We start from the raw sequence: 17,449 nt of genomic DNA on the forward strand, positions 1-17,449 counted from the left end.
TTGTTCTGTATCTCTTTTTATGTAAGTATTGGACTCTTTACAGCTTTGTAGAACTTGGAAAAACATTGCTGGGCTCGACTTTCTCTCACACTAAGGAAAGGATTGTGAGTGTCAGAAGACTTGGTCTTCCTTTGTCAGATGTCCTGGTTTTTGTTTTGCGGGAGTTCATAAACATAGCTTTTTTCTTTCTTTTTTTTTTTATTAATAACTTTTTTACATTAGTGTTTAAAACAACAACGATTCTGTATGGCTAGGAGCTACTATTTTTCCTTTTATCTTGTATGAAAACTATTTTAGAAGAGTTAATATTTCTGGAAACATAGAGATAAAACGTGTGGAACACTGCTTTTTATCTGTTATACACATGGCATGTACTACACAACAGGCTTTATATTTGTGGAAATCAGTATTAACATTATGTAAGTTTTATTGTACAATTCATCTTTAAGCAAGGAGAGGACCATGAGTCCTATCAGACAATGTTTATTTTGAAAAGGGAGACATGCTTTTTAACATGTGTTATATCTCTTTCTATTGCCTAACTTTTCTTTTTCTTTTTATCTTTAGTTACTATAACCCAAGGTGGTACAATCCAGATTTCTAATCCAGCCTCTGATGGTGTCCATGGACTACAGACATTAGCAATGACAAATTCAGGAACTCCTCAGCCAGGTGCTACCATTGTGCAATATGCAGGACAATCACCTGATGGCACACAACAGTTTTTTGTTCCCGGAAGCCAAGTTGTTGTTCAAGGTATATTTTTATTAGTCTACTGCATCTTAGTTTTTTCATATAAAACAAATTTTTTAAAGGCTTTTTATATTGTGTTGACATTATTGTACTATTAAGTAAAATATTTATGCACAAGGTGAAAGACAGTCTTAGGAGGAGACTCAGTTTCTCTGCTCAGTAAAGCAACTACTTCTTTTGATTAAAAAAGTTATGAGGAGGAAATAACAGTATAAAATCACTTTCTGCTTTGAATTCTTTTGTCTAGACTTTGAGAGATGTTTAATTGCAGTAAAGGTGCTGTTACAGATTGACATGAGATGCTGAGGGTGCATCTCTTTTAATATATTAAAAGTAATTTGTGTTTTTTCAGCAGTTAATCTTAATAAAACATAAGTTCTGAAGTTCTTTGGATATGTTTAGGGGGGAATTTCCTTGCAACTTATGACTCTTGTAGTTATTAGAAAGGAGATCCTTTACTGAAGCTAGTTTTCTCACAGAAGAGCACTTTGTAGGTCCTATAAAATGCACACATAGGAATTGAACTGTGAATGGTGAACTCTTGAACCTTACTGTAGTTCATGCAGGATTTTTTTTATCCTTGCATCGTTCCCAGCCTTTTGGAAATGCTGAGGGAGGTTGAGAACCAAAGGTATCTTGGATTCTTATCAATACCAGGGAAGGTAGAGTTGGGATTTTGGTTATGCTGAGGAAAACCTTTGAAAAATGGGGAAAAGATTTCTGTATGGAGAGACTAAATTAATGGCTGCCATGGAGGATATAGGGAATTTATTCTCCCCTTTTTTTTTTTTAAAAATCTGTACAGAGAAGTAGAGGGGGGGAGGGCTGTATGAATGCTCTATTAGGCCAAAACAGCTATCTGAAATAAACATGAGAAGAGCTAGGAAGACTTTAAATATGTATTTATGGAGTGGGTGAGAGTCATCGACTAAATGTAGACACAGATATCAGAGATAGTTGGTGAAGTCCAGGTTGAGGTGCTTTTTTTGCCCTAATATGGATGTTTGAAATAAGTTCTCTCTTTAAGTGGCTGTTTCTCTCCCTTTGCTGTAAAGGAAGCCCAGGATGTAAATAAAGCTAATAGCCTGTAGATATCTGAACTTGTTGAAACAATGGTAAATAATCATACCAAATTTGAATTCTTCCATTGCCTCTGGTTAATTCTTTGCATACATTGTCCTCCCAAGACTTTTCAGAAGCATTTCAAGGAAGCTCTAAGACTATAATATGAAAAACCCATAGGCAAAATGTTAGTTTTCATCATGCAGAGACTACTGTTACAACTTCCTTAAATATTATGAATACATTCTTAGCAAACCCTTAACACCCAAATTTGGCTGTCCCCAAACAAATTTCCCACCCTGCTAGTGCATGTTTTCTGATAATGAGTCTAAATTAGTTTTCTGTACACATGCGTACACATCCCTTAATTAGAGGACTTCTCTGTCTCTCGAGGTTGACTGTAGTATTTTGTATGTATTGCTTTGATTCTTCAGAGCTTTGGGGTGGAGGGGGTGGGGGCAGAATAGCTTCTCAGTTGTTTCTTAAAACCTCCCCAGTCTGTGAAGAAGCACAAAATTTAGGGATTGTGTCTGGCAGCATTTCAGTCCTTGGGAATTTCATTTGACTGGCTTTCCTTTACAGACTCTTCATTATAGGGTTGTCCTCTGATGAGGCTGTCCTCTAATCTCCCTATTCAGTCTCAGTGATGGGCTTGACTACTTGATGGTATAGCCCATTAAGTGTCTTGCCTGTGATGAAAACTTTCAAAATGGATTCAGAAACAGTTACTGAATACCTGCTATACCCTGTTTCTGGAAGCTTCTAGGTACTTTTAACTAAATTGATTTGTTCTCTGTCCATGCTCAGAGAAGTTGACTTCTTGGAATTCTCTGTTCCTTTGGCCCAAAGAAAGTCCATTGCTTTAGTGATGCTCATAGCTGTTGACACAAGAAAAATGCTACATAAGATATACAGGGAAAAATACAAAGGGAATAGTGAGTGAGCATAAACTCAGAGATGATGAGAAGATAAAAGGTTTCAACTTATTATACATGCTATTGATACTGGAAGATCTTAAAAAAATCTTTAATAAAAAGAGTTTATAAAAAGAATATGAGAGCACCTGAGGATGTATCAGATCTCTGATAACAATTGCATATTGTCAACAAACCTGAGCTATTCAGGATGAAGCAAGACAATGCAATTAGTTGGATATACAAGTCTCTAATATTTCCTTATTATATGTCATCTTGCCTATGCTAGAAAGTCTGTAGGAATATAGTTTATAAACATTTGTCATTTACATACAGTTTGTAGCTGACTATTCAGCTAATACTGTTATAGCACAGACTATAATAGGAAGCCAACATTCTGCTTGGTAATGTTTCCACTTTTCTATATTTTTATAATGATTTTGGGTAGACAGCATATGTATTTTATTTGTAATAATCATAGAAGTAAAAGAAAGAAAAAAAAAAATACAACAAATATCAGTCCTAGGGCAGAAAATTCTGTTTAGGAATCTTTCAGGTGGCATATGTATGTATTTTTTTTTTTCTAAAGTATTTGTTGATGAATTTCATGTAAGAATGGGTGGCATCACATAAACCCTGTGCTTGGTATTTTTTGATAACATGTGATGGGGAAAAAGGATTAGTATAAAAGGTGTTGATCCCACTGAGTGATATTTCATTTGCTACAAGTTTAGATTCATAGGCCAAATAAGAGGCAGTTCTGCTGTCCTGACAGTTTCCTAATACAGGTTAAGGGGTTTTTTTTTGCTAGCTGAAGCAAAAGGAACTGTTTAAATTTTAGTAAAAATGAGTGTAGAGAAGTTGTATCAAAAATCATTCTGTTAGGATCTATGTGTGTTTTCGTAATATGGTCAGTGATACTTGAGATCTGTGGCTTGAATTTCTTGTGTGCTTCAGTTCTGACCTTTTGTTCGTATGATCCTGAAGTGGCCCTGTAATCACAGGGCGCTCCTTTTTCGCATTGATGCTTCCATTATTGTTGTCCTTGGCATAGTTTCACAGTTGACGAATTACCAGTCTGAATTTGTTTATTACAAAGGCCTTAGAAGTTTGCTATGCCCTACATACAGACCACTGCCTGGACTGTTGGTCTGAAACTAATTTCATTTAAATTGATATAAATAAGGAGTGACTGTGTTAGAGCTGAGATTTTTTTAGTTAGTTTTAAAAAATAACAAAGCCAACCAGTTCTCTTGGACTTATTTTGAAAAAGGAGGGAATGGGGGAAAGGTAGCCCTTACCCAGAGTTACTGTTTTGTCTGTTATACCATCTGGAGTCACTAGCTTTAGGCTGACTTACTTTGTTGGAGCTTTCTTCAATCTTTTCTGAAGTTTTTAACTGAAATTGAGTGGGTTGTGGGTTCCCCACCCAAAGCAAGGAGCTTTAGCCTTTCATTTACCTATTTGTTATAGCTTACTAAGCTTTCCTGTCTTGCTTGTCTGCCTGACAGAGTTCTCTGCCTCTTAGTGGAACTGCTCCAATCAAAACAATTGCATGTCTTTTTAAAATTTCCCTATTTTCTATCCAGTCATGACTCTATCGTTCAGATTCATTAATGTATTCTAGAGCCACGTTTTAATTTCTGTCAGTTAGTGCTGTGAATTTTCAAGTCTTGCTTTACAGCCAGCTTTGTGGTGAGTGTTTTCTGTAGCTTTATGAATAATTCAGGGAAAAAGAACAAAGCTAGGCTTATAGAAATATGGAGGGGGAAAAAAAAAGGTTTACTGGAAAAGGAGTTCTTTGGGTTGCAGTTTCAGTGAGCTGTTCCAGTGACAGAGCATATTAATGACAGTGGTAAGCAAGTGAGGTCACTGTGATGTCAGTGCTCTTGCTTGTAATCCTGCACATGCTTGCTACTTTGGAACAGTTCATGCTGAGCTCTGGTAGAGGAACAGAAGAATCGTGTGTGCAGAAGCTGATCATGGCTGTAACAGGAGATGAAACAGGTAAAAATTTTGTTAGTCTTTTTATATGATGTTTTTGGATGTCTAAGCAGTGTTTAGTTGGTATTTGTGACATTTTCTTTTGAACCTGTTGCTGTAACTCTTTCATCTTTCAAAACTGGTACAAATACCTTGTGGTTATATCTAGTCAGTGTAGGATTTCAGGGCAATTTTAAGTTTCATTTGGGGGAAAAAAAAAATCACTGAGTGCATGAGTTCTTGCATAGATTGATTCAGTTAACTAGTCTTTACTATTTGTTGCAGGATTTTGCTGAAAAAGCCACCACTCTTGTTTTAAATTCTTCTTTATTGTGGATATAGTAATTTATGCTACTATGTTTATAATTCTTTATTTTGTAACAATGACACTGCTTTTTTGTTTAGCAATAAACACTTCAGATTATATGGCTAAAATAGGCTTAAGCATAGCTGTAAGAGAAAGGTGTGCATTGTTTCAGTAGTGCAAATAAACCCTATGCTTTCATTATTAAAGAAAATACTGAACGCGAACAAATTTGAGAGCAATAATTTTAAGTATTGTTAATGCCTGCTTGTTTTCTCCTCCGCTGTTAAAATGGTCTGTTCCTCAGCTAATTGAGTTCAAAAGGCTGACGTCATTAGATTTCCTGGAATCGTGTTGCAGTAGGGAACTGGAAAAGTTAAACTCCAAACAAGATACACATTGACGTCAGCTCCAAGTCATGCTGCGATTTAGTCAGTTCCTTTCTGCTTCGTCAATTGCCTCCGGCAGATCTGTAATGTTAACCAGTTCGCAGCCAGTACCTACGTGCTGCTGCTCATTGCTGGTACATATTGTTTCATTAATCCAAAGATAAGTATCTTCTCCAAGTCGACGTTTTGGGGTTTTTTATGCTCAAAGGGATAATGATTCATGCCTTGTTTAGCCAGTTTAGTGGTGAAGTTAAAAATCCTTTGATAATCTAGTCCCATCATTATGACTCATAGAAGGGGAGAACAGACATACTGATACATAGCATGCACCAGGCTTTTTTCCCTCCTGGATAGTCACTGAAAGAACTCAAGTGCGGGGATGCTCTCTAGTGTTCAGCAAGTTACTTTTTCCAAGAGCCTGCTTATACAAGGTGGTTGACGTTTTGCTTTATTTTTTTTCAATTTCTCAAAGCTTAATTTACAAGGTTAGTTGTACTCTTCTGAATGTGGTTTGGCGGTTTTTTTCCTGGTTGGGTGTTTGTTTGTTTGTCTTCCTGTTAATAATTTCCTTTTTGCAAGTCTCAACTCAAAGCTTCAGGTTTTCAGTGACTTTTTACTCCCTGGCAATTTTAAGGAGGAAAAAAAAAACCCAAAAAACCAAACAGATGACCTGGGGCGATGTGTTAGGGAAATACACCATGTCCAGGTTTGTTGCTTTGTTAACAGTCTCAGTCCTATGTATGTTATGCTCAGTCTGGTATGTTAGGACTGACTTTAAACCTCTATGGAGTTTCATTAGAAACAGCCACAGAGGTTTGTCAGTCTGGATCAAGGTGTGTGGGATTTTTGTCTCAGATGCTGAAATGGAAAGTACTCTTCTCTGTAATATGTAGATACATGCTAGCCTTAAACTATGAGTTTTTTCAAGGGTATTTTATCCCCCCTGCTTAAAGCCTGTTTCATCTTTCCCAATATCTTTTTCAGGGGAAACAGTATTTTATTGTAACTTTTTGAGATATTGTACAAAAAAAATTGCAGACTTTGAAATAATTAATTTGCAATAATGTATCATAAAGCACCACTAAAAGATACATTGTCAATGCTATGCCTTTTTTTTTTTTTTTTTTTTTTTTAACTGAGATGTCTGTGTTTACAAGGTCTATACCACCAAAATGGTTGTTTATTGCTGTTGCCACCCTAGTAGGTTTGTAAGTGAGCCAACTGTTAGGCAGGGACAGACTCTACTGGAACATGGTCAAACTATTCATGCAACATGTTACTTACAGTGGTGTTTGCTGATCCCAGCTGAGATAGGGACATGCTTTTGTTAAGCCATGTTGCAGGTACATTGTCGCACTGAGTCCTCTTAACAACAGCAGCAGTAAGTCCTGTTAGCTAACATCTGAGTGTAAATCAAAGACAACAAAGTAGCTGGTCTTGCCAGGCTGAGGTGACCTGGGTTATGGGTCTTTCCCCATGACTTGATGTACAAAATGGTTCACTTGGATTTCTAATTAACTGTACCTAATGCAAACTAAGATAACATCTCTTTTTTTACCTAGTGATGAGATTAGAAAAAGTTAGTTCTTACCATACAGTCCATAAAATGTATGTAATATGGCCAGCATAAAGGCGAGCCTGAAGAGGTTCTAAAATTCCATTTTTATAAATAGTGAGCTGAAGTATCATCCTATTGACATAACTGGGACTGCTAAGAGGTGTGGAGAACTTAAAAAAAGCATTAAGTAATTCTCTTGTAGATGTACAAGACGATCAAGCCCTGTGTACATGGTGGCTCCCTGTTAGTGCTCACAGGGCTGTTCTGGGCTGATTCCTCTCTCCCTCCCCCATCCCCAGGGGATTATCCAACCCAGGTCAGTTCACTGGTCCAGTTCATCTTGTAATTCCACAAACACTTTTACCCGCAGGACCGAGAGAGGGGGGAGGTGCAAAGTGTTTAAGCTGATAATGATTTCAGGACATGGCTGTGAAATTGTAGTCTTAACACAGCTCTAAACACAGTCTAAACACAATATTTTTTGTATTTAATTAGTGAAGCACCTGCATTAATTTAAGAATAATAGCAATTTTTTTATTAAGTTTAGGTTTGGGGGTTTTTTTTTTTCCCCTTGTGGTTCACTGATGTCTCTTTACTGCTTTACCTGCCAGTCTCCCCAAAGTGTTTTTGTCTACGTTTTATTTTTCCAAGTTGTCCTGGTTTTGGCTAGGATAGAGTTAATTTTCTTTCTAGTAGCTGGTATAGTGCTGTTTTAGATTTAGGATGAAAATAATGTTGATAACACGCTGATGTTTTTAGTTGTTGCTCAGCAGTGCCTACACAGTATCAAGGTCTTTTCTGCTTCTCAGACCACCCCACCAGCGAGGAGGCTGGGGGTGCACAAGGAGTTGGGAGGGGACACAGCTGGGACATCTGACCCCAACTGACCAAAGGGATACCCCAGACCATATGGCGTCATGCTCAGCATATAAACTAGGGGGAAAGCTGGCCAGAGGGCCACTGCTCAGGAACTGGCTGGGCATTGGTATGTTGGTGGTGAGAAATTGTTTTTCAGTTGTATCACTTGGTTTTCTTGGGGTTTACTTCTCTCTCTTTTTGTTATTTTCCTTTTCATTACAATTAATTATTATTATTTTATTTAAATTATTAAACTGTTCTTATCTCAACCTACAAGTTTTCTTAATTTTACCTTTCTGCTTCTTTCCCCCATCCCACTGGGGTGGGGGAGTGAGCTAGCAGCTGTGTGGTGCTTAGTTGCCAGCTGGGGTTAAACCACAACAAAAGTAAAGTTTTTCCATTATTTGAATATTGCTTTGAAGAATTAAAGTATAAATTAAGTATAACATAACAGCTTCTGAAATTTCATCTTTTATATTCAGTTGGTTTAATGACAAAATTTAAAGTTTTGTTCTGTGATAATATAAAATATTTATGGAAAGGGATAGGTAAATACTTTCTTGTAATTTGAAGAGGGACATGGGTTTTTTTGTTTGGTTGGTTTTTTGTTTGTTTTGGTTTGATTTTTTTCCCCCTATGTCAGACAAGACACAAGTACTTAGGACTTTAAAGTTGGGGTACATCTTGTAGGAACAAAGTTCCTCAGAAATACAGAAATGAGGTGAGGCTATCAGAAAGGTATCAGTTCCCAGTAACATGTCAGATTTCAGATCTGTGTTTAGCTTGGGGAGAGCTCAAAACTGGTAGGCTCAGGAGCTGAATCTGAACTTTTGCACTCCGGTTTACTGTGTAGCTACACCGCTTCCTGTGCAACTGCCACTATGTCGTCTTGCCCTGCTAATGCTGCAGCATCCTATTTGTGGTCCTCTTGCTCAAGGAACATACTCCTATTCACCATGAGCACTTAGCTGTTTGTTTTCATTTTGACAACAACAGCTCTCACTGGTTTTCCAAGGGTTGCCAAACTGCTGCTCTAAAGGGAGGAGAGGCAGTAAGGCTGGTACTGTTGCTGTTGCAGGGAAGGAGAAGGTTGACTTCTGAAGCAAGTTGATTCCTGAAGCATCTGTTAGAGGACAGGGGTAGCATAAGCCTCAGTGGCTGCAACAGCAGGACCATCTTTTCATGAGACTATGCAAACAGGAAATGTGTGGATGCTCTGACAGTTTCTCAAACAGCTTTCCCTATGTTGTCTTAAAAGAGTCATGTGGAAGCTTTCACAGGCTTCAGTCTGGCTGGCTGGTGGGGCCACATGCTAGTACAATTTAGATAACTTATTTTACAGTGTGGAAATAAATGCTAGTAAGCTAACAAATATAGCTGTGACATTACAGGCCTTTGAAATATTTTATGTAGCAGGGATCCTGGATAACTCATCAGCAGAAATCTGTTATTTCCAGAGAGAGTTTTGCATAGTTCTTTTTTTTTTTTTTGTTTTGTTTTGTTATAAAGTTTAAAATACAATTCTTTTATACAGCTGCCACTGGAGACATGCCAGCTTACCAGATTCGAACTCCCACTACTGCCTTACCTCAGGGAGTAGTAATGGCAGCCTCACCAGGGACTTTGCATAGCCCTCAGCAACTGGCAGAAGAGGCAACACGCAAGAGAGAGCTGAGACTTCTGAAAAATAGGTAAGACTATATAACAATTAATAGTCAGTATTACAAAAATACCCCAAACATTCTAATGAAGTTTTCTTCTTAAGGTCATGAGCACTGCCTGTGATTGACGAAGGGAAGGCAAGAAATTCTTTGTCAGTCATTCCATGTCCTTATAGCCTTCAGTAGTGGCTGTTAACTCTGGAAAGTTGGAGTTGACCTTACCACTATGGATTTTTAGTTCTAAAATATTATGGTAATTCAGAAATCAGTATTAGTGTTGTCCCTTTCTCATAATTTTTGTGATGATCTGGAGGTATACTTACTGTTGAACTTTTATCCCTCCTCCCCTGTCAGTAAAATGAGCAGGATGGGTTTGTTCATTTTGAAACATCCCAGCAAAGAATTGTTTGGAAAAATATCTGAGGATCTCATTAGCAGCTGTCCATTAATGATGCTGTGAAGAAGACTTATTCTAGGATGGAATGATAATTACAGACTTTATTAAATACGTGGCTACTGGGATAAGTTATTGTGCAGTGCCCCTGTCATTTTGTGAGGCATATTGTGTGAGATGGCTGTATGTTTTTAATTAGTTGGCATGGACTTGACTGTATGCTGTAAATGCTAGTGTTTCTCTGTGCATTATTCTTGCTATTCTTAGGGGACCCTTTCTTTTTTTTAAATGCGTAGCCACTGCTATCAATGGCAGTTAGATTAATGGAAGAAATAGTCTGCTATGCAGATGTCTAATACATTGAATATCCACTTGCCTTATGATTGAATTCATGGTATTGCTTTGCTCTCATGCCTGTCCTTTATTTTAAATTACTCACGAGGATCGCTGCATTGTTGTGCCTCCTTTTGTTTCCTCTCTCTTCAGTTTTAAAACTAGCATCTATGCTATCTCTCATACAACTTGTGGGAAAGTTACACCCTCACAATTGGAGAATTTATCATGTTCCAAGATGTTAAAGAAATGGACTCCCAGTACTTCTAAAACTTCTTCTGGAATTGAATGCTTGTTCAGTCACATGCTTCTGAAAATACTACCCAAAGTGTTTAGCTTCAATATAACAGAATTCTGAGCAGAGCTACAAGAATGGCTCCAGACTGCCATTTGCCAGCAACAAAACCCCCAGATACACGTGGCTGAAATGTGCCCAGGTGGACAGTTCTAAAATGCTAATAAATTGTATTTGTTTGGACTTAAATTTTATTGTAGATTGTTACATTTAGGTAAAAAATTACAGCAGGCTGTAAGCTTGAAATCTAGCTTTTTATCTGAAGAGAGTAGTGTTATGTTTGTATTTTCTGAAAGTAAATTCTTTGGGTTTGGTTTTAAGATTTTGATTGCAGAAGATAACACTCCTGATAAACACACAAAATGGAATGTGACTGGAAGAAGAAATGCTGCTTTCAGTGTTAATGTTTAGTACAATTCAAGTCATTATCATTTACTCACTGTTTTTCTCAGTTCCTCTGTGTATTAATTCCATCTTTGTATTTGTTGATGCTGAATTTGTTTCAAGTTCTAGTTGAATTGTATTTTCACCATATTATTGCTTATGGCTGTTATCTGCTGTTCTGTTTGTGCAATGCAACAGTTGTTGTTGTTGGTTGTTGTTGTTGTGGAACTGCAGGGATTGCAGGTAATTTTGTTTATCCAGTCTTTGCCATATTGTGGCTGTTCCTGTAGTCATTTGCCTTGTATTGGTTCCAGGGAAGCTGCCAGAGAATGTCGCAGAAAGAAGAAAGAATATGTCAAATGTCTTGAAAATCGTGTGGCTGTGCTTGAAAACCAAAACAAGACTCTCATTGAGGAACTCAAGGCCCTCAAAGATCTTTATTGTCATAAAGCAGAATAACTGTCTTTCATTTGGACCTCGTTTATTATGAACTTTAATCAAGGCATGAGAGGAAGCAATTCTACAGATTGCCATATGAACTTGAGAAAGAGACACTTGAGGCCCTTGTGGAACCCAGTTTTGCTTAGTGTTTTCAGACTGATTTGGGAGATATTCCAAAATTTGGAATTCTGTCATAGTCTCCATACTCTGCTGAGCTTTCTAATGGCATGCAAATGGCTTTTTTGTTTGCACTTTTTACTTCTGCTTTTTGCAGGGAGGCTGCTAAAGAATGTCGACGTCGGAAGAAAGAATACATAAAATGTCTGGAGAGTCGTGTTGCAGTGCTAGAAGTTCAGAACAAGAAACTTATAGAGGAGCTTGAAACCCTAAAAGACATTTGCTCTTCCAAAACAGATTAGTAAAAATATTTATTATACTGTGAACTGACTAAAATATGTCCAGTTGCTTTATAAGGCAATACATAGCCGACATGAATTATGGCTTTCTCTTTGTGTCATTTATATTATTTTCCAACTCCTAACATTCCTGAAATGCTTTCCTGCTTTTTGTCAATTCATAGCTCTAATTTCAGGTTTTTCATGCTCCTCTCCTCCATCTCCCAAGGAGCCAAATGTTAAAAATATGTAACAAAGTAAAAAAGCGCATAATTTCTAAGAGCTGTTTCTTTGCCATATATTTACATACTACTTTTTACATGTTACTGAGTGTCCTGCACATACAAAATATTTTACAGTTTTTAGATGAATCATAAAGATAATGCATCCAGTAATACAAGAAAATCAAACAACCCAAGGTATCTCAGGAAAGAGTTTATAAAAGAATGTTATGATTACATGTATGTACTAGCATACTAGTCTACAGATGATTTTATGGCATATTTTTATATTAGTTGCTTTGTGGAAAAAAGTATTGTATTGCTGTCACTGAGTGCCATGGTTAAAGATAGTTTTTAATAGAACCATGTTGTTTAACCTGTGTAGTGTCTGATTTCCTTTAAACACCTGGTTATTTGAGATGCTGTAAAACCCATGAGTATCTGGAAGAGGACAAAGGAAAAAAAGCCTACCTAAACTTGTGACGTGATGCGAAGTATATTGTAAATACCTGAAAGAAGCTGTCTGTTATATGGCTGCTATTTACTGAAAACTTTTGTAGTCTGTCGAATATTTGACTTATTAGAGGTCTATATATAACAATTCAGTTTTGCATCCTGAATACTTCATGTTCTAGATTCTGGACAGTTGTAGGCAGTTGCCTAAGGCGAAGGCTGATGGTGTAGTTCTTTTCACGCTTTTTGCAAAGTACTGAGAGGAAGTAAAGGTGACTTAAAGAAGGAAGCTTTCCAATAAACAGTAACTATCTGCTGATTCACAGGGTTCTGGAATAGCCTATAGGTGAGAGCTGAAGATTTTTAAAATAAACCCATGCTTAAACCAGATTACAGTTCTGGTAAATGCAGTACGTGCCAACTTTCCATTGTGCTTTGAAAGAAAAATAGTGCTTATGCAAAATTGCTTCTGGGTATTTCTTTAATTCAGGAATGATCTAATTGTTTGTTGGCCAGTAGAGTCTATGAGCAGAGTATTTGGGCGCTTTGCTGTAACCAGCAGCACCATTGCCTTACTGATGTGGTAGGAAGAAAGGCTTAGTTCCTACTTAATTGGCTTTACTGGAGGGAGTGTGTGTGTGTGTGTGTGTGTAGGCGGGGAGGGATGGAATCATACCATTACTAATGTCACTGAGACTTCTTCACTTAATTTAAACTGAATTCACATTTAACCCAGTCTTGACTCTAACATTGTTGGGGTGGGGGGTGTGTGTGTGTATCTTTTTTAAAAAAAAAATCTGGTTTTCTTTTAGCTTTCCCAAATTACTTGAAATACACAGGATAACTTTCTCAAATCTTTTGAAAATCCCGCTAGGTACCTAAGTGAGGCCATTTGTAAGAAGAGGTATTATCTGTCACTTCCTACAGCCACATCAGTTGATTTAAAAAGGAAAGGGGCTGCCCTTTGGTTCTACAGGCTCTGCTGCAGGTCTGAAACAAAAGTAAAGTAAACTTTGAAGTATCTGTTTCACTGTGGAAATACATCTTAAGAGCTAAAGTCAGCAGAAGTCAAAGGTTCTGTTAAAGTTGGACAGGATATGTACAGTCTTCAGGTCTATGTTGCAGCCTCTAGACTGCAACAAAAGTGTCCAGCGAATTGTTTGTTGTGGCTCTGTCACTAGAATATGTTTTCTGTTACAGGTAGGCATTGCTCCTGAGTCTCAAGGGATTTGGAAACTTAAGTGGAAAGAAACTTGGGTGCATGGTGGAGGTCCCTCCAGTAAAACTTCTCTTTCTTCCTGATAGTATCTGGTACTAACTGTAGTTAGAAATTTGATAGGAGGAATCCTTGTCTGTTCTACATCTGCGTAGTCTACAGTCATTTCTTTGCTAATACTTTTTAAACATTTGATTAATGTTTATTTTTTATTTAAATAATTACTTGGAGGGGAGGTGGGAGTTTGGTAGTAATGAGAGCTAAACCCAAGTACTCTTGGCATGTGTTTGGTCATTCTGGAAGACTCCATTTGATCTGTTTATCTGAATCAGAGAAAAGCATCCTGCTTCAGAAAAAGTCAGCTGCACAAAACCTGGCTCATTTAGACTAAGACTAGGAAAAAAAAAAGTTTATGACATATTATTCTTCTACTGTCAGTAGTTCAGTTTGGTATAGGATTGATTTTGACAGAATTGGCAACACACGTTTCTGTATTTTACAGTGAGAATGAGTTTATTGGTGAATAAGAACATTTAAGATTTATGGTCGGTAAATTAGAACCAAGATGCATCTTGTGGTGAAGGAAATAACTTATTTGAAAATGAGCAAAGGCAGGCCTGCACAAATGCCAGTTGTCAAATTACTACTGCAAAAATTACAACTTAAAACAATAAATCCAGTTCTGAATTGGTTTGAGATATGTACATTGAAAACTTTGTGAGAAACTTGCTTGAGATTAAACAAAGATTTGAAGGAAAAGTCAGTGTACCACTGGGGTTTGTCAGAGAAATAATACCGAAATACTGTTGTGAGATGGGACTGCTGGAGCCTGCATGTCTGTTCAAGCAGTACATAAAAGGATTAAAGTGATAGATAGGATATATGCTAGGATATACAAATTAGTTTAGATTATAAAGGAAAATAAATCATATTAAGTCTTCCTTCAGTTTATTTTTTTTTTTTAAAGTGTCAATATAGCCCTCAAGTTTTAGATTAGTTCTGGGACTCATTTTATTCTACGTCAGTGTTATGTTTCTGAATGTATGTCAGCACTAGAATCCAGAGTAGATGCACACGTGCTATAAATGAGAAGAGAATTTTTCTTTTGACTTGCTGTCCATCAAGCTTGCATTTGTGCATGTAAGTCCTGTGCTTGCTAGTGCTCCTCTCCAAGGGCAGAAAAAGTGAAAATGGCTGGAACTATTCATTGTTACTTCTTACTCTTCATGTAAGAAAACTGAAATTTGACTGGGGTCTGAATTCATAACTGCCAGAGTTCTTGGGAGGTGACACTAACACATTTTTGGAGCTGTGCTGCCTAACAGTCCGGGCAAAGCTGCCTATGCTTGTATAATGGCACCCATATTCTGGATACCAGGCCAAGAAAAGATCAGTTTATAGTGTTTGCGTTGAACTACCTAGGGTAAATCTTAGGGTTTTTATTGAAATCAGTTACCGATCTTTTTCCTGAGGATACATTTTGATGGGAGGGAGGAAACTACTTTCTGCATTTTGTCTGCCTCTCCACTTTGTGACCGCTTCTGGTTCATCCAAAGGCCAAACAGTCTGTTTGCAGAGAATTACCAAGTGGATCAGACACTGAGCTCAAATTATTTTCTTTAGTGATAATGGCTGGAAAAGCTGTCCCTTTGAGTTTCTTCATGTCTCATTCTTTGTGTAAATGATAGATCCATCCCTTTTCCTAAAAGCATTATCATCTAAAATTGCACAGTGCAAGCATGCAAATTAACTGTTGACTTTTTGTGAAAGGTCTGTGATGTGGCTGTTAGTCACATACCTGAGGAAACACAGTATCAGTGGCTCTTGTGGTTTATGTGAGTACTGGGACTTGCCCTCTGTCCCCATTTTACTACTTCAGTTCTCAGCTGAACCAGGCTTTGGGTTCAGTACTCTTCCCAAAGAATTTTTTGACCACAAGACCAAAACCCACCTTCTGTCTTGTAGCATATGTGTGGTGTTAGTTTTAATGCCTTTTCCCACAATTTGATGCTGTTTCTACTCTGAGGTTGCTAAGAATGTACAAATAGCAACTGAAGAGATGTTCAGTCTTAATTATCTTACTCAGTGGCCGTCACTGTCTCGTTTGACAAGGCTGGGAAGCACCTACTTCTTTAATAAAAACATAGTACTGAGCTTTGGATACCAATATAATTTCCACAGGAATCTGATTCCAGTTCAGATTTGTGAAGCAGAATGCGTGGTGTGGCACAGGAGAAAGGTCTTTTGAACACAGTATTATTCTTAATACAGAAACATTAAATGAATCTGAGTTTGTTTATTACAGGAGAATTTGAGCACTGCCCAAGCTTTGATTTATCAGAACTGGGAATTTCATTTTTTTCAGTACCAGAAAAAAAGGCTGAAATAACTGTGATTTTTTTCTTTCTGTAAGAAAACCACATCCCTATGGTAAAAAACTCTTTTCCCTTGCTGAAACCACACAACTGGTTGCAAATTTCTTTGAGACAGATAGCTAGAGGACCTGCCTTTATGGGAAGGTGTGCACAAGACTGACTGGATGGTGGGTTGTTTTTTTTTTCGGATAGAATTTCATGTAGCTCAGGGGAAATGGTCTCTTGAAAAACCATCTTCACCCTCCTAGGGTTATGGGCAATGAGGACTGCAATAGTCAGCTTCCTCTTAAGGTACGGCTTTGAGTCATAGCTGTTTTCTTCCGCATCTGAATGGAGTGGGGAGCAGAGTTATAAAGAGAAATCTCTAGGCTATCCAGGCAGAGCTGTCTCTTGACTGTCTAAAACAGCCTCAGCTGTTGTGACCTGGGAAAAAGGGGATTAAAATAAGTATATTGTATGAGTAGGTGTGGGCTTGGTTTCTTGGGGGCATGTGGGGATATGATTGTTAGTTCCTATGGATTTTTCTGTTGGTGAGAATAATTGTAGATTTTTCTGTCTGCACTGATACCGTCCTAAGGAGTGCAAGCTCTATTGTCTTCCACTTGGTTCTCCCAGGTTTTCCTTCCATTCTTATCAAATAATTGCTGATCTGTACTGTTATCCTGCAAACATTGCTGTAATAGCTAAATCCAGTGTGATTTTTTTTTTTCTGAATGAAGTATCACTTCAAAGAAAACAAAGAGGTCTGCTCAGCTTCTGGTTTGGATTGACTCGTTTTGCCCACAGTTTCTTTTTTTCCTGTTTTATCCACTTGGTGTTGTGTGTGTGGGTGTGTACTTGACAGGAATGTATTGAATGGTGAGCTATTAAGCAGCTGATAGAAGTAGCTGCATTTTGGTTGTCAGCATTCCTGTATAAAATATTGTCTTCTGGGGAGTGGGTTTAATTTGGTTGGGGACTTTTTTTTTTTTTAAGGCACTATGAGGCTCTTCTCGATGAGGGTAACAATGTTTTCATTCTTCCAACAGAAGTTGCATTCGTTGTAGTATTTGCTTGATTTAAAAACTGAAGAAAGTGAGTTAGTTAATTTCTAGGGCAGTTTGACAGTATCTCATGCAGACTGGCAATGGCAGGTAGCAAAAATTAGTTTCTTCTTCTTCTGTCTCTAATGAATCTTTTCTAGTCCATTTTCTCAGGTTTCTGTTTTTTCCTATTTCTGAGATAGAGCTTCCTTCTTGCAACTTGCTTGTTAGATGCAGTTATGAAGCGGAAGCTGTGCATATGCACAAAGTCTTGAAGAGAAAGAGGGTAGTGTGAGAGTTGAATGCTGTGTGTAGACTAAGGAAAAAAATAACTTCACTGTATTATGTGTGACTTGAATGGAAAAAACAGTGAAGGAAATGTCTTTGTTACGGTAACTGCTGAGGTTTTTCCTCTCCTTTAATAGCCATATCAGTGGA

The 17,449-nt window shown here is 37.6% G+C and overlaps 1 protein-coding gene across 12 annotated transcripts in view; it reads left to right on the forward strand.

Annotated features, from left to right (window-relative positions):
* CREM (cAMP responsive element modulator) overlaps nucleotides 1–12,321 on the forward strand; it is a 36,296-nt gene extending 23,975 nt beyond the window's left edge. For 5 of the 12 annotated variants that reach the window (XM_069778126.1, XM_069778130.1, XM_069778124.1 and 2 more), the window contains 3 exons: nucleotides 568–756; nucleotides 9,356–9,512; nucleotides 10,363–10,612. In XM_069778126.1, the coding sequence (XP_069634227.1) occupies nucleotides 568–756; nucleotides 9,356–9,512; nucleotides 10,363–10,567 (551 nt within the window). In that variant the 3' untranslated portion in view covers nucleotides 10,568–10,612. Of the gene's footprint in view, nucleotides 1–567; nucleotides 757–4,583; nucleotides 4,737–5,867; nucleotides 5,891–9,355; nucleotides 9,513–10,362; nucleotides 10,613–11,202 lie in introns of those variants that run through there. The other 7 variants (XM_069778127.1, XM_069778131.1, XM_069778128.1 and 4 more) reach the window with 5 other exon arrangements.
* The last annotated feature ends 5,128 nt before the right edge of the window (nucleotides 12,322–17,449 follow it).

This window comes from Haliaeetus albicilla, chromosome 2 (assembly GCF_947461875.1).
Source record: "Haliaeetus albicilla chromosome 2, bHalAlb1.1, whole genome shotgun sequence".
NCBI classification, from domain to species: domain Eukaryota; kingdom Metazoa; phylum Chordata; class Aves; order Accipitriformes; family Accipitridae; genus Haliaeetus; species Haliaeetus albicilla.